The sequence below is a fragment of the Hordeum vulgare genome, chromosome 7H (genome assembly GCF_904849725.1).
Source record: "Hordeum vulgare subsp. vulgare chromosome 7H, MorexV3_pseudomolecules_assembly, whole genome shotgun sequence".
NCBI lineage: Eukaryota > Viridiplantae > Streptophyta > Magnoliopsida > Poales > Poaceae > Hordeum > Hordeum vulgare.
The window spans coordinates 350,846,382-350,866,521 of record NC_058524.1 but is presented as its reverse complement, the minus strand read 5'-3'; the positions used below and the strand labels follow the sequence as shown (position 1 = coordinate 350,866,521).

Here is a 20,140-nt window from a genome sequence, read left to right as displayed (position 1 = left end):
TGGATGGTCTTGTGGGTGATGGCGACCAAATCCATAATGTGGTCCACCCAGGCGTCGGTGCCCCCTGGTGTCGGTTGTTGGTGGAGCATCTCTCTTGCCATCTGCAACGCGTCGTTTGCGCTGAGGTCTCCCAAATTGATGTGGTGCACTGCGGGTGCCTGGGCCACCACCCAGCCACCATGCGCCTAAGTGGCACGGGTGACTGCCACGGTGGAGACGATGTTGACGACCTGGTATGAGCCTCCTGGTACCGCGACGCCGGCATGCGAGCTTCCAGCTGTTGTGACGTGGCGGTCGGAGACCAGCTCGACGAGGCTTGGAGAAGCTGGTTGGTCGCCAACCATTGGTGCAGCGGCCTGCAAAGGAGGAAGCTAGGGGAAGGCCTTCACACGCCCCCACCTGGCGCGCCAAATGTCGGATTTCGGGCTCCGCAAAACCCTAAGGATTCGAACACAGGGGCATGTACGCTGATCTCTCCCGGCTCGACCTTACCTGGCCCACTACTCGATGGAAACGGCGAAGAACTCACTCAATGGTGAGGGGAACACAGAACACAACAGTTTACCCAGGTTCGGGCCGCTGCGAAGCGTAAAACCCTACTCCTGCTTTTGGTGGATTGCCTCTCACGGAGGTTGGTGGATGAACTAGTACAATGCTCTCGAGCCTCCGAAGGCCAAGTGGCCAGGTGTGTTTCTCTGGGGTTTCAATGATCCGATCCCCTGCCTAGTATCCTAGTCTCTCTATTTATAGTGGAGGCCCGGGTCCTCTTCCCTTATCATTTGCGGGAAGGGATCCCACAACAGCCAGTTTTGGTGTGGAACAAGGGAACATGCTTCCCCTGTCAAAAGTGGTCTTTGCTTGCAAAGTAGCTGCCAGCGCCGCAGAGCTGGGCGCAGCTATGACGCTCGTCCTGCCGACGGGCAGCCGTGGTCTTGTTGCACCAGAAGGGAAACCTTTGGAATATGCCTTTGGGGCCCTGGTACGCTCCTTCCTCTTTTGCACTAAAGGGGAAACTGTCTCGTCCTGCCATCTGCTGCTTGTGTGTCCTTCTCCGGCGTCACCTTTGACTCCTGAGGCCCGGCCTTGCCTCAAAATATCCGCCGCTCCGGAGGGGTCTTGAGGAGCCCCTACCGGTTTTTATGTCGCTCTTCCTCGTGAGGCTTGGCCCCTCGCGAGGGCCTTGTCTAGGGTGGTGTTGTGCTAGTCGATCTTGTGTTGATGAATTGGGCCCGCCCTAGGCCACAGGCAGGCAGGTCTGGGTACCCCCATTCCCAGAACGTCAACAGTACGATCTTGAGCCAGGCTCGTATGATGTACATCATGAGGACGTGGGCCAACGAGTGGACTCTTTGTTTAGTGTTGCCAGGGGAAAGGCATTGTGCGGGTGCCTACCTCGGTTATGTAACATACTGCTAGTCGTGGATGACATGGAAGTTCCCCGAATCTTGTGGGTATAGCATACAACCTATGTAGATTGTAAAACTACTCGAATAGTCGTGTCCACGATCAAGTGCAGTTAGGTGGACCTGCTTCAACTACGTCCAGATGTTTTCGGATAAACCAAGTGTGTGTGGATGTGAGAAGGATGACTCCGTGGGAAATATGGCAGTTTGATTCACGAGCTGAGTCAGACGATTTAGCACAGAGGATGAACATGGTATGTTCAACCCTCCGTTGATATTGATATCTGTAACCGGTTTGTATGGATATTGGTTACCCAAATGCATTCCCACCAAGATATTGAGCATGTCATTGCACTTCAAATTAGTTTTCTGTGAATTACTGATTTAGTGCTTTATCATGTTTTGCCATTACCTTGTTCCACGATGTGGGTTGCTTGCGAGTACATTCAAAGTATCTATTGGCTTGCCACTAGTTATTTAATTGGTCAGGCATGGAAGAGCAGGAATATGGAGAAGAGTTCGTTGGAGAAGAACACACGAACTAGGACGCTTCCCAGACAGAATGACTATAGTATTGAGGGAGATGACATGGGTTCACGCTTTTGTTCAACGATTTCGCTGCTAGTTATGGTTGGTGTGTCGGCCTTCGAGGCTCTATCTATCTTAGACTTGACCTTAGTGGTCTCTATTTGTATGAGACGGTATGTATGGATGTAAGACTCTGGTTATTCAGCATCTGTGTGTTCACTGAACATTGATCTCTGGGATCACTATACACATTTATTCTCTAATCACGGCTTTTGAGTCGGGGTCCCCACATAGCTGGTATCAGAGCTATCCTGACTATAGGAAGCATTAGTAAACATGGACGTCAGATCAGATAAACCCACTTCGAGAAACAATAGCTAGTATCTATACTTTGAAGTTTGTGCACTTCTTATCAGTTCCACTCTACTTCAAAAGAATTACTGACACCTTCCCCTTAAACCTTGTAGATGGTCGTCATACCCGCAGACCTCCTAGCATCCGTATTTCCCCTACTCTTTGAGGACAACCTGAAAAAGTGTGAGTTCCGCTGATCACCCATTTTCCTCTACCACGAGCACTAGATTGATGCCACCACGATGGAGTACCACGTTGATGTGGTCCTGAAGGCAAATGACTCCTCGACGAGTTGGTTCTTTGAAGGGCAACAGATGGAGACCCCTGGCGTTAGGAGTTGAGAGAGATGCACGGAAGGCACTCATCCACCTTCGAAACATAATTCCAAAGATGGCTCACGAGTCGGCCACTCGCCACTTTCCTCTTAGGAGAGATGACATTGGCGAGAGTTAGACATTGATCCCATCCCCGGAAGATGGAACACTACTCAGGTTCCAAACCTACTTAAGCCTCTCCGCCGACAGTCTGGCTCACAGCCTGACTAAGAAGTCCGGGAAACTCTGCAAGGAACTTCACCACACTCGCGAGCTACTCCGACTAGCCAAGGCGAAGCTAGAAAAGATCACAGAGGATGGAGCCCCCTAGGGATGACCAACTGTCGCTTACACAGGAGGAGTACCCCCAGCTAGAGATTCACCCACACATCGTCATCTCATGAGCGCGAAGCAGTTTCTGCGCTCTTCGCCGCTCCATCGGGATGAACCTCCTCGTCCTCCTACCCACTCGACGGGAGACGACGCCCGTATGGATGGTGCCAGGAAGAAGACCCAAAGAAGCATGAGTACAAGACCAAGCACTCCACTACTTAAATCCGAGATCCCATATGGTAGGATAAGTCATGTATCTCTCATGCGAAGTCGAGTTCGTGTAATGGTTCATGTGAAACCATGTGTGCTTGTTAATTTTGTTGTTATTTTTGTTATGATGCAAGTCGCGCTTTTTCCTTGCACAACATGCAACCGACTACATCGCCTATCTGATCTCAATGCAATGTGTTGGGTCTTTCGACCTTTGATTGTCACACTTGCACTATACCAACCCCCTTAGGCGTGCCTTTCCTCGTGTTGCTTTACTCTTGCCTATATTAGTTGATTGACTTGGCTGCTCCAAACAGGATGGTGACTGCTACCCGCACCAGTACTTTTGGCAACCACAACACCGACAACTCTAGCGAGAGACAGGAGGATGGTGGGTCTGCTTAAGCTGGGGATCATCAGGAGCGGCCAGAGGAGGATGAACACCAAGCCAACTATGCCGCTTTGCAGTAGAGGGCTCAAGTTCTTGTGAACAACCAGCACCAAGGCGGGAACACCAATGGTCGTTCCACTCTGTCAGATTTCATGATGATTTCGCCCTCGACCTTCACTGAGACAGCTCAACCTCTGGATGCTGATGGCCGGACCCGCGGCATCGAGGACCTCCTTCCACTCGTCAACTCCAATGAGGACCGCGAGAAGGGTTTGTAAGCCTCTCACTATCTTGGAGGTACCGCCAGAGCTTGGTGGCATGCATTCAAGGTAATGCAAGGCGAGCGTGAGATCACCTGGACTGATTTCAAGCTGGGATTTTGCACTGCCCATAACCCTTCTCGGATTATGGCCATCAAGAAGCGGGAATTTCGAGCACTGAAGCAAGGAAGTGGCTCTCTCAATAGTACCTGTAGAAGTTCAACCTCTTGTCAAGATATCCGCCTGATGATGTTAGCACTGAGTAGCCAAGATAGAACGCTTCATGGAAGGACTTCAGCAATCACTACTGTATCAACTTGTTGTCTACGACTGTTGGACTTTCTTCAAGCTAGTGAACAAGGCCCTGATGCTTGAAGGCAAGCATCATGCCATCAAAGACACACGCAAATGCTGGATGAACAACAATGGTAGTTCCAGCAAGTAGAAAACTCGCCCCTAGCAACCAACCCCAACAAAGCCAAACTATCAGCCTCAGTATGCAAGGACTACTACACCTCGTCCGAGCTACCAACCTGAGTAGTATGCCAACCCTAGGCCAGCATACAATAACCCCAACAGCAATGGTGGAAACAACAGCAACTTAAGCCAAGTCACCTTTTTTGGTTGTGGTCGGCCACGGCACTACTGTAACCACCCTAGTGCAATGCCTTCGTTTTATGTAACCTTGCCTTGTAGGATACCTTGCTATGTTGGCTTGTTGAGTTGATAAGAGTTGTCTTGTCTCCATCTCTCGCATTAAGCATCACATCATTTCATCTTGTTGTTTTGTGTTGCTCCTTTGGCGATTATAAGTGTGAGTGCTTTGTGAGTGTGGCATCGTGATTGTTGTGTGATTGGGTGCATCAAGGATTCTTCTCAAAACCCCCTATTGCACAAAAGCTCCAAAAAAACCTTCTTCCAATTTATTTACTCGCTGAGTTTAAAGTTTCTATTTTGGGTCAAATACAATGGTCTTCCCATTTGAAAAATCATCTTGGTAATGGTGGAGTCCACCCCCTCTGGTTTGGTTTTATTTTTCCTTTTGGTTTTAATTGAAATAGTACCTCTTTTGAATAAAAGAAATTTATTTTGCTCTTCTAAAAATGCCCAATTTATTTTTATAAATTGGTACAACATTTTAGAAGCTCAATTATATTTTATCTTCTTCCAAATCTTTTCCTTTTAACCTTGTGGTTTAACCAAAACCTAGGTTATTTTTTTATTTAGCAAAACCCTTTTTAAACTAGAGAGAGTTAACCATGCCAAGTGTTGTAGCATTCGGCCCAAAGCTCTCCAAGCGATCCCCTCTTCCTTCCTTCATGGCCCAGCACCTAGCGCGCAACCTTGCTTGCCCTGCGCTTTTAAAGAGTGTTCGGCCGCGGCCCCACCTGTCGTTCTCCCGCAGCCCATCTTCCTCCTCCCTCCTTTACACCTCCTCCTCACAGAGGAGTGGGAGGTGGCCCTCGCCATAGCCACGGTGGCCAAGAGCGACGCGAAGCCTTGTCCTATAAAGGCATGGGCATTCATGCCCCCTCTACAGTTTCCCACTCCTCCATCGCACCGCCACCACCTATTCTCTTCCCCCTCCCTTGCTTCGCGGAGGTTCAGCACAAGATCACCGACGCCATGATCGTCTCCTTGCATGAGCTCATCGCATGGTGATTCGCCGTCTCATCATCCCCAACAGCACCTGGAGAACGCGGGTATCCGTGGGGTTCCATTCCCATGGAGTGCAGCTCCCAAGGACGACGACCCCGACGTCCCCAACGATCGGAGCTTCTTCACCTATGGCGAGCCTTCTGCAGCAGATCGATGTTGCTTGTACCCCTCCGTCGCTGTCCAACCTCTCCTCTGCCTTGGGTGAGCATGCACCTCCTCCTCCCCCCTTCCCTCTCTGCATCGCAGCCGCGTAGTTCGTAGAGACCCTAGAGTGCACCGGCAAAGCAGAGTTGCAGCCGCTCGCAAGCTCACTCGCGCGCATGCATGGCCTCATAGATTGCCTCTCCTTTGTGGCCGCGTCACATAGCGTAGTAGATCCAAGTGTAGTGACGTGCCCGTGTGTGCGTTGCACTAGCGAGGTTCGTCGTTGTCGCCTTTCTGCTAAGAAGGGAAGGTGCCCCCTTTCTCGATATCATCTGGGGTGGATCCCCTCTCTCGGCAGATGCACCACCTAGCCCGACTGGTTTGAGCGCCGTGGAGAGACCGCAAGGTCTGTCTGCAACGCATGTATAATAATCAAAGAAGGAAAATTTCTCCGTCATCCTAGTTAGAATACATTTTTTTTTCATATGAGCACATATCTCATATCAAACATGCACACACAATGAATTCCTCAATCATACAGACTTAACAAAAACACACTACATGCAATAGCACCGTAGTCCATTTCATCCCACAACTGACAATCAAGTAGCACACACATAGAGTACAACTTTGTCATCAACTTGGGATCCATGAAAAATAAAATGTGAAAGTAAGTTAGACATTGAGCATATTTCATCTATTTTCATAACTCCATCCTTTCATAACTCCATCCTTTGCGGAAGCATGAAACCATGTGTAATCAACTTTCGTATATAACCATTATTTCTCGTTATATTTTAAGCTCGATCATATATTCATTGGTGCTATGCACCTCCAGTGTAATCCAGTAAATCAGAAAGTATCAAAGCATCAATAAATGGGGCACACAATTAACTTCGCAAAGATGCATCACCATGTATCACAAGCTATACATATAACTTTTGTTACCATGACTTTGTGTAGCCAAATAATGAAAAGTAATCACAACAATCTTTTGTTACATTGAATATGGAGGTAACATAATTGTGAAGCTCCCCATGCCCTACAACCCACGAATCACCTCAAGTCCTTATAGTGCTGCTAAGAAATCCTGAACCTCACGAATGATATGTATTAAAAGTAAAAGGTGTATGTTCTAAAATGCAACCCAGAGAAAGAATAAGTAGATTAAGCCGTAGTGGTGTGTATGTCTGATGTATTTGAAGGTCTCCTGAATCCTGGCTCACACATGTTAAGCACAAGTTGGAGGAATAATTATCTCCTCATCTAAACATGGCACTACATTTCTTTTATGTAAATTCTCTAAATAAGCATTTAAGAACATGAATTAATTTCATTCTTGCAGGGATGCAGACTGCAATATACGCTATAAAAATGAAAGAGCAAGTGAACACTAATATATTTTTTGCTCAGCCAATTAGCAGACAAAATCTTAAGTAATAAGCAATAATAAAAATAATCAGGCATGCGGTATTTATATATATGAAAAGTTTAGCAAGATCGGAGGATACACTCTATTACCTCAATAACACTGGGTTGAGGTAAACCTGACAGGTACGACATAGAATTATCCTGCAAGCACCAGGGATAAAAAGAACATATGGAATTAAGGTTAGTAAAAATATGTAAGCATCCAATATAATTGTAGTGCTATGCAAAACTATTCGCGCGTGGAATGTCCGTCCACGGCAGATCGCCTCCAGGTTTTCCCCGACGTAGTAGCTGAGCGGAGAAACCTCGACGCCTATGAGGAAAAGGGATCATGAGAAAAGGCATCCATTAAAGTTTGTGCAGTCTTGAAATGCCCGAGTTGTGGTTTAGATTTGCATGTTTCGGGGTACAGGCAAACGTGAGGAATTACATGTCATGTACAAGGGCACATAATGGGTCAGGAAGTAGTGAGCAGCGACTACCCATCTGCTATAGAGTCGGAGCAGCATCAGTGTGGCCGAATCTGGGGTGTCGTAGGCTGAGCCATTCACGTTCTTCACTAGAGCAAATTCCTCTTCACGTAGCACCTAGATTTTTGGATATGCACCAGTGAGTATCTCAAACTTTCAAACCCAGAGAAGATGGGGGGAAAGAAGAAGAGGGAGCAGAATGGAAATCAAACCTCAAAAAGTGTCATGGATGGGGAGTAATTGAATGCATCGAATATGAACTGCTCAAGCTTCAGTCCCATTGTATACCCATGAAACGAAGGTATCGTCTTGTGTGCAAGATGATACCTGGCCACCAAATGTCCAAATGCCAGGTGCCGCAATAGAACATGGTTTATGCTAGAGGATGTCAACTTCCAAGTAAAATTACTTGCCATGACATGCCTAGCAGATCCTTAAGTCACAAACTGTAGATATAACTCACTCTTCCAGGAAGATTAAGAGACATGAGCAGCAAGTAGGTAAAAAACTACTATAAAACCAGATTCGGTGCTTCGAAGAGGAGACAAACATAATATGATTTCATAATTCGAACTGGATACAGAAACACTCACATGATGTCCTTTTCAAGGCTGTTTGCAACTTGATTCAGAAATTCCAAACTGAACATATGCAAGAATACCTGCAAAGAAACAAAGAAACATGTTAGTTTTTTGTGTCACAGTTATTGAAGGAAGGAGGGAGCGACAAGCTAAGGATAGAAATATACATTGCTCCAACAAACACGAAGGCATCCTATTGATTGATTAATTTCAGTAGCCATAGCCACATCCATTTCACTATACCCGACCACAGAAAGAGGTCCACCATGACCTCTTTGAACAAATACTCCAACATTCTCTCGTGTACTCGCTGAGGGGAGGATGTACAAGAGAACAAAAATCGCTAGATTTTGTTGCACAATAGAACCAACACGACAACAATCGCAAGATTGAATCACTCTTTTATTGCTAACAAATCAACCACAAAACGCAATGTATGTATGTATCCCATCTCGCACAGTCACAGCCCAAATGATCAAGACACATCCCATCTCACCCGACTCACTTCTTGGCCTCCGTGGTGAGGCCGAACCCGAAGGGGAAGAGCGGGTCGTAGTGCTTGTCGCCCACATTCATCGGCAGCTGGTCCGCCGACTTGAACCACATCCGCGCCAGCTTCCCGGAGAACACATAGTCGCCGAACAGCACGTCGGCCACGCCCTGGCCCTCCAATCTGGGCAACCACGCGGCGACGAACGCGTCCATGGCGCCGATGTACGGCTCCACCACCACCGGCCTGCCGGAGATGAGCACCAGCATGCACCTGACGGTCTTGCACACGGTCTGGATCACCGCGGGGCTGGGTGCAGGGATCGTCAGGTTCAGGTTGTCGCCGAACGTCTCGGCGTAGGGCGGCTCGCTGACCACCATGATGGCATAGTCGTACTTGCCGCTGTCAACGGCGGCGCTGTCAGGGTTCTCTGAGAAGTCCACCTCCGTGCTGGGGTCGACTATGGACTTGATCGCCGAAAGGATCGTCGTCCCTGTGTTTCATCAGATGATTCCATCAACTTTATTTCCACTTATCGACAATGTTGCTACAGATTAGTACTACAATCAATGAATATTTACCGGCATTTTTGTCGTTGCCGGTCTGTCCTTGCCATGTGATGGTCCATCCTCCGCACTGGTTGCCCAAGTCGTCGGCGTGGCTTCCAGCGACGACAATCTTACCGGCCTTCTTTGGGAGAGGCAACAATGGAGTAGAGGCAGATTTTCCATTTTTCAGCAACACCAATGACTTCCTGACTGCCGAACGAGCAAGATCGCGGTGTTCCTAACAATGGGAAGGAATTTATAGTAAGAATTCATGGATCTTGACAAATGGAGTGTGATAGAAAGAAAATGTGGTGTTGAGAACTAACCTGCTTCCTGAGTTCACAAACGAGGCTTGGGTCAGCATAGGGGTTCTCAAATAGACCCATGGTGAACTTCACCCTGAGAATCCTGTAGACAACATCGTTGATTCTGCTCATGGGGATGATGTTGTTCTTAACTTGGTATGTCAGATCATCAATGAATTCTGTGTAGGCAAAAGGAACCATGATGTGCAAAATAATGTGTACAGGAGCATGATCAGAAAGGAAGAAAATGACATATTTGTATTAGTTCTAGACGAGATAACAACTGTCAACGGTGTATCAAATAAGAAATCCTTATCGTGCCTTACGAGCAAGCAATTTACTCAAGTTTTGTCTGAAAAAGTTGAAGTTGAATTTACGAGCAAGGAATTATCGTGCCTTGCGAGTATCAGATAAGTATGCTTTGCACAGAAAAATCTGAAGTATGTAATTTTGCATAATCTTACCATGTCAATACCGGCACCAACTCCAGCCTCAACTGAATAAGAATAGTTCACGCCTGGAGGGCTAGTTATCCGATAGTGCCTTGCCTGTCTGAAATCAAGAAACCCTGTTTGCACGAAATCCCAGGAAATTGATTATATCAGTATCTTTTAAATATGTCTGAAGAAAACAAGAGAGAGAAATTCTCCTGGCTTTCTAATGAGCAACTGACCCAAAATTTGAGCTTGTTCTTCAGAAAATCAGTGACAAGGAAATGGTTGGCGTGCATTTTCTTGCCGTTCCAGCTAGAGTACGAGGTCATAACAGTGGAGACACCTCTGATGATAGAATTGTAATAAGCATGCATATGGATAGTCATCAGCCCATGGGCGTCAATGATTGTATCATTGTCGTTGATCCCCATAAATGTACCACCATCACCAACATAGTGCTTTGCGCATGCAGCAACCTTCTTACTGCAGTGTACCAAGAGTGACAACCTTTAGGTCTTCGCTGTTGAATGTATATTACCTTCCACCAACGTATGGCCTTCCCTCAGAACCAGCCGGAACGTCACCTTTGCAGACCAGAGATGAGTGTGGTCATTGACTGGACAACCTTTAGGTCTTCGCTGTAGCTTTCGTAGCAGCGTCCCCATCTTGGGTCTCTACACACCTGAGCAACATCAACACGTGAGTTCCTTAGGAACAATAAGAAGGCACATTTTCCGTCCATAGTAAAGTATCAACCATGCAAGAGGTACGATATATTACCGCAATACACGGAGCAAAAGCGTAAGGAATTCATGTTGCTCTAACTTCAAGAGCAGGTGCTTCTCCTATCCTCTTTACCAACATAGGGTCCCTAGAAGACAGTAACATATTAATTCAGAACAACATATGTGTCACAGTTAGCATGCCTTTTCTGAAAATTGTTGTAGGTGGTTGATCAGATATAATTCAGAACATCAAAAGTTGAAAAAGAGTACTGTGTCTACCTGGTAGCTCCGAGGCCAACATTATGTGGGAAGATAGTAGCTTTGTACACGTTTATGTGACCGTGCACACCATCTATACCGTAGATCATCGGAATGCCTAGGCGGGTAGAAAGGGCGCCATTTTGCATTTCATTCACCATCGACTGCCAAGCCGCAGCGGATGCTTGAGGAGAAGGCACACCGCATCCACCACTCAGTATGCTACCTGCATCATACAAAATGTTATTACAGACAACCCTTCACAAACTGCAGTTATTAATTTAGTGCAAGGGAAGCGAGACACACCTATGAAGTACTTGGAGATGGCCTCTGCTGTGGCATTCTCCCTCTCAATCTGGGTCATCTGGCTTATCTTTTCAGCGAGAGTCATCCGAGTTTCACTAAAATGTTTTCAGAGTGTTCCCCAACACCAGATCAGATCAGTAGGAAGTTTGGGACATGGACGGCTCACTTGGCGTCCTGCCTATGAAGACGACGATGTGGAGTTCCTGGCGGCTGCGGGGCAGGTCGACGACGAGTGGGGTAAGACGCCCGAAAGTACCGGCTTCGACGCACATGGCGAGGTTGGAGACGTCCATGAGGGCCTCCAGCCGGCGGGCTAGCTTTTTCCTTAGGTTGCACACGGACTTCCCCCTGAACACGAACATGGCACGGCGGTCGTGGAGAGGCGGAGAGGGTGGCCGACGGGGAGGGAGAGGATCCCCGATGGGAAGGAAGAGGGGTGCGGGGCATGGAGACTGGCGGGGAGAGCAGCGACGCGCCGAGCAGGGGGTGCAGCAGCAGAACCGACGGCGGGCTGATGCGGCGGTGCGGGGGCGGGCGGCTGCGCGACGATGGGGCGAGCGATGCGGGCGGGGGTGGGCGAGCGAGCGATGCGGGCGACCTGGGCGAGGCAGGCGAGCGGGGCAATTGACCGCGAGACGACGTGGGTGGGCAATTAGCTCTAACTATTGAGCTTGCACGTGCAACGCACGTCTCATACGTTGAGCAAATGAAATTCATACAAATACAAAATAAATGTCTCAAGAAAAAAAAATCTTGAATGGAAACACAATTCTGTGATGTCGCTCAAGTTGCAGTTTCAAAGGTGAAACACAATTGTGGCCATGTTGTTGCTTACAGACTACAATATATGATATTCCATCCATTATATGTTCTTATTGGTTGGTAAAAAATAAGATAACTTATTTATGATTGAAAAACAGCCTCACATAAAAATATTAATGGAAGTAAGCCAATATTCTAAAGAAAAATCTGAACACCAAAAATGCATACGAAGGTATATAATGTTTGTTACAACTAGTAGTTCAAATAAAAAATAACTACCATTAATGAATATAGACCTATATTGTCAACCAAACTAACCAAACAAAATCATGGCTTCTAAAAGCTGAATGGAGATCTCCCATCCAACTTCATCCAAGCATTCCAATGCTAAATAAAGATATGGTAGTCGTCGAGTGAACTTGCATTAAAACTAAGGGTTCACCGAGGAATCCTTTGTTGGTTTTTCAAAAGGGCATGTGCCTTTGTTTTTTCCTATAAAGACCTTGTATCAGCAGTTGGCGTATGAAATTCATAGAAAAATGCCATCAAGCAGACAACAAAGTAGCCCTAAACATATTTTTATTATAAATAATGGAGTTTGAGTAGCATTAACATATAGATGTTTCGAATTGCAGTTAAATAAATAACAAACCATTCCACTTACTATTCCGGTTACAGATGATGTAAAACCAGCTGCAGATGAACCTTTTCCAGATGTATAGATGGCAACTGGTGCAAAGTTATCCAAAATATGAGATAAATCTGCTTCACCATCAGTGATACTACTAACTAACAAGATGCAGGGACACATCAATTTGTTCATCACGAGTTGATGTTTTTGATGTGGAAAAGCACCGTCTTCCTTCACTTGCGGTCCGGAAAATTTGATCCACTGACATTCACCAAAGGGGGTGAGTAAATCTAATCACTGTTGCTGATAGGGAGTAAATCTAATCACCAAAGGAACTATGCACAACGGCATCATGTCATGTCATGATATACAAGAGGACAAATTGAAAGTTTTGCTCTATTGGTCGGGATCACAACCCCAGGGTGAGGTTGCGGCCCTATGGCAACAAAAGACAACACAAATTCCTTTATGTAGCTGAAGAAACACATGTCAGTTGTACAGTTGCAGCGGAATGTTCCGTCAGATACTGGAGCTTCAGATCTTGTCCGCCACTTCGGCTGGCACGTTGAGATCAAAAAGAGCACCGCCGCCATAAGCATCTCTTCTTTCTCTCTTGTGAGACCGGCGTCCATTGTTGTCGGAACTTGCTCCATGCAGCTGAAGAATAGGTCGATTTCCCGTAAGAGATGAGCCTAAGGTGGGTAGTAAAATATGCATCAGCAACCAGAAACAGCTAACCTCAATTAAAAAATAAGCAACCAGAAAGAGCCAATGACTAACTCTAGTATGGTGATCCTTCTCATACGAATTTGAGCCTTGATAAGAAGGAAATATTGCGAGTTAAATACCTGATTCACTACATAAACCAGGTTGACTCTTGTCTTCATCCTGTCTACATTTCATAGATGGCGAACTTTGTTCAGCAGAGTCCAAACTAATATGGAGCTCTGATGCTCTATCGAGACCCTTAGATTTGTATGGGGCAATATTATGAGGCATGCAGAGAGGGTACAACAAATCATTATCAATGCACTGATACCTACAAAGCAATACACAGTTAGTACAATTTACTTTGCACAAGCACTGGCTAAACATGTTTTCTCAAGGTAACTAACAGGGACTTTGTTGAGAAGAGTTCTTACATTTGCTTGCAGAGCCTATCTACCACATTGGAAAGATTGATAACATGCTTCATTGTATCCATAACCTCCTCGTCGCTAAAATTTTGAAAATCCTTCTCAAGGAAGCCAGATAACCTGTCAACATTGAACTCTAATTGTTGTTGCTGATCCTCAAACAGATTCTGCTTGAGTTCTCTTTCCTCAGGAGTCATCTCATCCTTGAAAATCTCGTCACCAAACATGTAGAATGCAAAAGGATAAGAATATGAAAGAACACGCCTTGATCTGAAAAGCCTGTTCAGTCCATTTATCACCCAAGAGTAATCTTTTATCTTGGAATCCTTATTTTCAGAAATGGATATCTTCCACTGGATGTCGCGCTTAAGCTTTTCTTCCTGCTTAAGAGAATCAGTATGAGCCTTGTATCTGTTGTGGTAGTGCATATATCGATAAAGGTCTCGCCTTGCTTGCTCTGTTCTCGTTGACTGATCTTCTGTGAATCGGCCACAACTGTGTCCGCTAATACTTGACCATGTGTGATCTCTACCAGTAGCACCACCACATAACCAACTGCGTCCAAAATACACAAAATCAGTAAATAAAACTCAAACTTAAGAACAAGTGGGCAAAAGAGGAAAAAATCTAGAAGAAAAATAAGAGCAGAGAACATCTTGATCTTGATCAGTGTAGCATGTAACTTGTGGTGCAACTTAAATAACACACAAAACTAAAAATAATTCTGGAAAGATAACTGGTGACCAGTCACTGGGGGTTGGATAGCAAGAAAACGGGTTTGCCTGCCAGTTTCACGTCATAACAAAGTTTTTTTATGGCAGTCTCTCGTTGTCCTCAAAGTAAATCTAATCACTGCTGCTGATAGGGAGGGATGTGAGCGTTATTTCTTCCTTTTTTCGGTGAACCCTAGCCCAGATAGCTCACCTTGGGGATGGCGACGGCGGGCTGGCTGTAGGTGGGAGGATGAGGGGCGCCGACGTATCCTTGTAGCACAATGGGAAGGAAGAAATAATTGGGTACATTCATTAGAACGATAACACAATGGGAAGTGTGTCTCATCGTAACAAGATATACAGTGAACACCCAAGAAGCAGGATGGATTATGATCAGGACCATGACTAAGCCTATCTCACTTATATGCTCTTCTTCATAGCTATCTTTATTCTGTTTGGTAAAGTTAAATTGCACATCAACAAATAAGAAAACTATCTTGATGTCGTCACAGGACCTCTCAATTTCGATAACTACACATCATGAAAACAAACATGAACCAAAACACTCTAACAATATAAGGGGTAAAAACACACATTCCCATAGCTTTGACAACATGAACCAGAGAAAATACATATCCCTTAAAATTCTCACAGCAGCGACAAAAAACAAATCTGAGATGATCATATAACAGGTAACTCGAATAGTTAGTTAGTACACAATTCGAATGAAAAAAAAACATACTGTTTGGTGGTACACAACTATAATGTCTAAATAAATATGGAGCACCAGGATATATATTTAATATGAATCATAGCTATTGGTCTTATGCTTTACAGGTTAACCATGAAACATATTATATACAAGAAAGCTTTCAACCATTAACCAAAACAGAAAAACACAACGACGTGAACCAAGATGGTAAGGAATCTACAAGATCCAAGGTACCCTTTCACACAGAAGAACAAGAAGCAGTCTGAACCGGTGGAGAAGGTTGAGCAATCCACATATACTTCGACACCCTTCACACGAAAAAGAAGACCAAAGCACAAAACATGTTCTGAGGTATCCTCCTCGCAAAAAAGAACAAGATATCATGGATACTGATAACCAGAATTGGCAAGATCGGGTTCGGACTAGTAATAGGAAGTACTTGCATGAGTAAGCCAAAAACATGATATCTGTAAACTCATAAACTTGGGTTCTGAAAAAACAAGCGAGGATCTTTTTATCAAAACAAGGACGCAGCATCCCCATTGTTTATTGGAAAGGTCTGCCAAGGGCCTAACCACACCTGAACTATATTCCAACAGGGAACATCAAGGGCAGGGGTCCGGGTGGGGGCACTGGAAGCACAACACAATACGAAGAAAAAGCTTACGGATGGCAGATGCCCAGGCTGAGGCCAGCACAAAAAGTAAAAGTAAAAGTAAGATCGACAAAAAAGAAAGGCCGGCGAGGTTGACAAAAAAGTAAGATCGACAAAAAGTAAGATCGTTTTCACCAGACAGATGTTCTTGCTGCGCCTCGACCTGTTTTCTGGTTTTTTCCTCAAGAGCAAGGTTTTCTGTTAGCTCTATGTTCTCCTTTTGTAGACCTTCCAGCAATGATTGGCAGTCAGCTAATTCACTCAAAATTTGTTGTGCATTCTCCTTGGAGGACTGCAACTCGATCTCCAGCTGTTCACATTTGTTGTTGCTAGCGTCAATTTCCTGTTTCAGAGAAGCCACGATAAATTCAAGTTCTCCCTTAACAATATTCAGGTTTGTGAGCTCATGTCTACATTGCTGAATTTCTTCATGGGCTGCTACTTCGCTCTCTTCAGATTCTTTCAGCTGTACCTGGCGTTTGAGAATTTCATCAGAAGACAGTGTAACATCTGAATTCAGGTATGTGCCTTCATCTAGCTGCAACTGGAGCAAATCCCTCGACAGAGTTGTCACGTACAGATGCCTCTGAATATATTCATCAAGGCGATATGGCATGAAGCATTGAGATACAGCATCACCACATAAAGCCGAATCAACTTTTTGAACAGATAAATCCAATTCATGCGTATCTGCATCTTCTTGAACAGCTTCTTTGGCCACTCCATTAGCTTCGTCATTGGTATCTCCTCGTCCAGGAATTTCTTGTGAAGCTGCAAGGCCCATTGCTGCTTCAAGCCCAACCTCCATGCCTGTTTCACCAGAAACTGTGGGTTCAACATCTTGTATATTGCCATCTGATGACCTCCCCGAAACGCCCACCTCCATTTCCCGAGTTCCTTCTTCACCCATATTAGCATTATCAACCCTGAGGTCTAGAGAAGGAATTGGCACCTCCATGGTTTCTTTGGAATCAGAACTACTTGTCCTGTGAACAGAATCCATCTGCACCTCCTGGTGTACCCCTACTTGGTTGGTACCGTCATCGGCTATGTCACGCTGAGAAGAATCCTGAGGCATAATGCTCTCCTCTGAAATGGGCAATTTCTCGCCATCCACCTCCCCAGGCTGAGCTCCTATATGATCACCACCAACATCTGAATTGGTAGCCTTAACTGCTGAATCTTCACCATCTCCTGGCCTAGGACTTCCATGATCCAAATTCCCCTGCTCACTGATACTGATATTCTGCACACTACGGTCATCAGCGTCATCCAGTACAGGCACAACATCTGCATTCTCCATGACGCTTGGTTCCTCGACAGCAGGCCAATGGCCGTTGCATTGCTCCTCCTGCGACATCATTGCGTCATGCATTGCAGATGAGCGTTACACAGAGCAATGACTCACGCAAACCCACGCAGCACACTAAAGAAACACGAGCTTCACCTCAAATGGCATGCTATGGCTGCTGCCACTCTCCCCAGCAAGGAACTTCAACCCAACGGGGGACTTCTGCTCCGGCGGGGCCTCCTCCCCATTGGCACCCGCTTTCGACGCCCCCTCATCCGCGTCGGCTTCTGCCTTCTTCCCGGGACCCTTCTTATCCTTCTTCTTCCTAAACTGTTGCAGCTGCGCGTGGACCACGCCAAACACTCAATTGGAATAGACATGATCCGCGGGATGAGGAATGAGGTGGAGGGGGACCTCGAGCCGGGATGCCACTCGGTTGCCAATGGTGGGGCATGACGTGTGGCGGGACATCTACTCCAGGACGGTGTCGAGGCGAGAGAGGAGGCCTGGCGTTTATTTTTGCAAGAATTCTACACAAACCATAGCATGTTTATTAGAAAAAGACGTACACAGTTCATATTATGGTCACCACACAGACATTGTTTAGCAGCTTCCAAGGCAGTGGAATATGCAGTATCCAAGAATGGCATATGGAGAAAATGGTCATATTTTAAAATCCAGTCCTTAGCAAGTCGTGCATATGATATATGCTGATCTTTTGCCGTGCAGACAGATCGATAAGGACCCATCAAAAGTAAGAAATGAAATGAACCAAACACAATCAAGTTGGTCTTCCATCGCACAAAATTATTGTACATGGTTCGGCATAACTTCTTATTCACCGAGAGAATGACAATTTCTTACTCGTTCAGAGAATGACAACACTATCGTAAAAAAGCAAGCAAATCACTCCATGCATACTCTATTTTAATGGACAACTAAATGCAAATATTCAAGTCAGAGAAGTCAATTGATAGGCTGGTGCATTGTAGTCCATATCAAACCTTTTTAGATGGTGTGGGGATGTCATTAAGCAATAAGGAGCTCGGCTTAACATTCTCCCCTGAGAGATTAGCCTTGACCTCGGAAGCTAAATCACCCTACTCTGAAAGGGTGTGGCGGTGAAGTAAGCGAAACTTCTTTGGGTTGCATTCACAAAGGTGCTTCCAGTGCTGGGAAAGAAAGAAATTGTTTTAACAAACTTGTTAAATCTTTTTTTACGAAAGTGCTATTCAGTGCCACTGCATAAGATGAACATCCTGAGCAAAAGATCTTTTGCTTCTATAGAGCAGCTAAATTATGATATTGAACCCAATTTTGGTGATAAATGGAATAAGATGTAAAGATGGCATGGAATTCATAACTCACTAAAAAAATGCCATAACAAAGACAAACCTCAAGGCAAACATAAGAAAACCTATAGCTATAGGAAACCGTTGATAGATACACGTACTGTCGGCATATGATGCACTTCTGATCCTGCATAGTGAAATTTCGAAATGGTTATAATAACACATTATATAGAAAGAAAGTTACCATGACAGGGGATGAAGGTACACAGATGATGAAATTTAATACGTAAAAATTATAATAGTAGATACACTTCTGATCCTCAGTCGTAGAAACGACGGCGGCCGTGCTTGCATCCTACACGCATAAAAACAACAGGAAATTATAGTATCGCTTCTCTTCCTAATTACTCCTACTTGGCATGCTAGGCTTCGACCAGTTCTCTGACCGACGAGACACACGAGGGCCGCATCAGTAAGTACGTCGCACGCTTTGTCTGCAGGCTGCACCACGATCCTATATGAACTCCTCCAACCAACAGCCTAGACACAAAGTGCACAGCGCAACCTAAGCTAGCTACTACTAAACGCAAGCCGGAGCTGCTTCAATTACCATGGCGAACACCACCACCAAGGTCTGTTACAAGTATCTCGAAATCATGATGCTTTTTGAAAGTCCCAAGAACAGAGGATGGGCGGGTTCTCGTTCTGTTACAAGTATCTGTACATTTTAATGGACAAATATCCAAAAGAGTTTCAAGAACATGTCCACTAATCTAATTCTATTGGTACAGATTTTTTGTGTGTGTTTTTAGTACTAAGTTCTACTTTTTCACACCGTGTAAAGTTTTCTGAAAGAAAGAGAGAAACGACAGGATCCCAGGAGGATTAAGATGGTGGCATTTGGGAATTATTTTTTTCAGCCGGATGCACAAATAAGATGGTGGCAGTTTGAGGATTACTGGGCCACACACTATGATCATGCGTGTACTTGGGGTCTTGGCACGTGCTCAGCTTTGAGTGATGGATTGTTGGGGAAACAACGACTATAGGGGGCAAGATCGACTGGAGCATGAACTGGGCAGCGACTATAGGGCCCTGGCGCGTGCTCAGCTTTGAGTGAATGCATCGGTGGCGTATGGCGAGGGCGACTCCGGCGGCTCCGAGGTCTCCGAGACCGGCGTAAGCGGCTGCATGTGCGATAGGGACCAGCCGAACAGCCCCCGCGACACCATGGCCGGCGAGGCAGTCGCTAGGGTTCGGGCCGCTGGGCTGCTCCTGAGGCAGGCGAGCGGGCGAGTATGTGCGGCGTCTGATCTGTGCCGGGTGGCCGCGGGCTGGGCAATGGCTACTGGGTCGCTGGCGGCGGCGGCGGCGGCGGCGGTGGTGGGGAGGGATTTGAATGGAGCGGCATGGGTTTGAGTGAGATCTGTGGCTCACGCTGTAGGGGGGAAGACGGACCTGCTTGATGTCGTTGAAGAGCTGGTCGATGTGGCGGCCGTGGAGCGAGTTGATGGCGCGGCCGAAGAGGTGGAGGTAGACGACGAGCGCGACCCCGTGGGCGGCGGCGGCGGCGCCCCCTGCGACCATGAGGGCCCAGTCGAGGTGGGGCGGAGGCATGCGTGCGAGGTTGTGTGTCGGCGTGGGGGCTGGGCATGTGCGGTTGCCTGCGAAGACGTGCGCGACGGGCGAGTTAGCTTTCGTTAACGAAGAGTGTTTCGTTACCGGCGTTTTTAGACCCTTGATTAAGTGATTAGACGGCTGAGATTGCGAGTTTGATCTGCCCTCTCATGCTTTTATTAGTAGA

At 46.1% G+C, this 20,140-nt stretch overlaps 3 protein-coding genes, 1 long non-coding RNA gene and 1 pseudogene across 5 annotated transcripts; all 5 read right to left on the bottom strand.

Moving 5' to 3' along the window:
- Positions 1 to 6,929: 6,929 nt before the first annotated feature.
- Positions 6,930 to 8,529, bottom strand: LOC123408873 (UDP-N-acetylglucosamine diphosphorylase 1-like). Its single transcript, XM_045101908.1, has 8 exons — positions 8,508 to 8,529; positions 8,246 to 8,388; positions 8,091 to 8,158; positions 7,710 to 7,824; positions 7,458 to 7,614; positions 7,258 to 7,340; positions 7,118 to 7,168; positions 6,930 to 6,950 (listed from the first exon to the last, which is right to left on the bottom strand). Exons 1-8 carry the CDS (start codon positions 8,527 to 8,529, stop codon positions 6,930 to 6,932), a joined length of 660 nt encoding a protein of 219 aa, XP_044957843.1.
- Positions 8,530 to 8,579: 50 nt separating this feature from the next.
- Positions 8,580 to 11,229, bottom strand: LOC123412594 (annotated as a pseudogene).
- Positions 11,230 to 13,071: 1,842 nt separating this feature from the next.
- On the bottom strand, positions 13,072 to 14,778 carry LOC123408871 (probable E3 ubiquitin-protein ligase ARI2). Its single transcript, XM_045101907.1, has 4 exons — positions 14,598 to 14,778; positions 13,680 to 14,228; positions 13,386 to 13,576; positions 13,072 to 13,229 (listed from the first exon to the last, which is right to left on the bottom strand). Exons 1-4 carry the CDS (start codon positions 14,693 to 14,695, stop codon positions 13,072 to 13,074), a joined length of 996 nt encoding a protein of 331 aa, XP_044957842.1. The 5' UTR covers positions 14,696 to 14,778.
- Positions 14,779 to 15,703: 925 nt separating this feature from the next.
- Positions 15,704 to 17,113, bottom strand: LOC123408870. Its single transcript, XM_045101906.1, has one exon. It carries the CDS (start codon positions 17,111 to 17,113, stop codon positions 15,704 to 15,706), a length of 1,410 nt encoding a protein of 469 aa, XP_044957841.1.
- Positions 17,114 to 17,214: 101 nt separating this feature from the next.
- LOC123412592 lies at positions 17,215 to 18,872 on the bottom strand. 2 transcript variants are annotated; one of them, XR_006613541.1, is made up of 4 exons: positions 18,646 to 18,872; positions 18,440 to 18,523; positions 18,049 to 18,216; positions 17,215 to 17,574 (listed from the first exon to the last, which is right to left on the bottom strand). It is a non-coding gene; the product is annotated as an uncharacterized LOC123412592 (long non-coding RNA). The 2 variants fall into 2 exon arrangements; XR_006613540.1 differs by lacking the exon at positions 18,646 to 18,872 and having other exon boundaries at positions 17,217 to 17,574; positions 18,440 to 18,594.
- Positions 18,873 to 20,140: the final 1,268 nt, after the last annotated feature.

Excerpts from the sequence above, each read along its gene's own strand:
- LOC123408870 (XM_045101906.1), bottom strand. The coding sequence starts at position 17,113 with ATGTCGCAGGAGGAGCAATGCAACGGCCATTGGCCTGCTGTCGAGGAA.
- LOC123408873 (XM_045101908.1), bottom strand. The coding sequence starts at position 8,529 with ATGGGATACATACATACATTGC. Across the intron at positions 8,159-8,245 it reads TTCGTGTTTGTTGGAGCAAT|GTATTCTTGCATATGTTCAG; the intron begins GTATATTTCTAT and ends GTTTCTTTGCAG. Across the intron at positions 7,615-7,709 it reads CATCCATGACACTTTTTGAG|GTGCTACGTGAAGAGGAATT; the intron begins GTTTGATTTCCA and ends CCAAAAATCTAG.
- LOC123408871 (XM_045101907.1), bottom strand. The coding sequence starts at position 14,695 with ATGTACCCAATTATTTCTTCCTTCCCATTGTGCTACAAGGATACGTCG. Across the intron at positions 14,229-14,597 it reads CCGCCGTCGCCATCCCCAAG|TTGGTTATGTGGTGGTGCTA; the intron begins GTGAGCTATCTG and ends TTTTGGACGCAG. Across the intron at positions 13,577-13,679 it reads GATAGGCTCTGCAAGCAAAT|GTATCAGTGCATTGATAATG; the intron begins GTAAGAACTCTT and ends ATTGCTTTGTAG.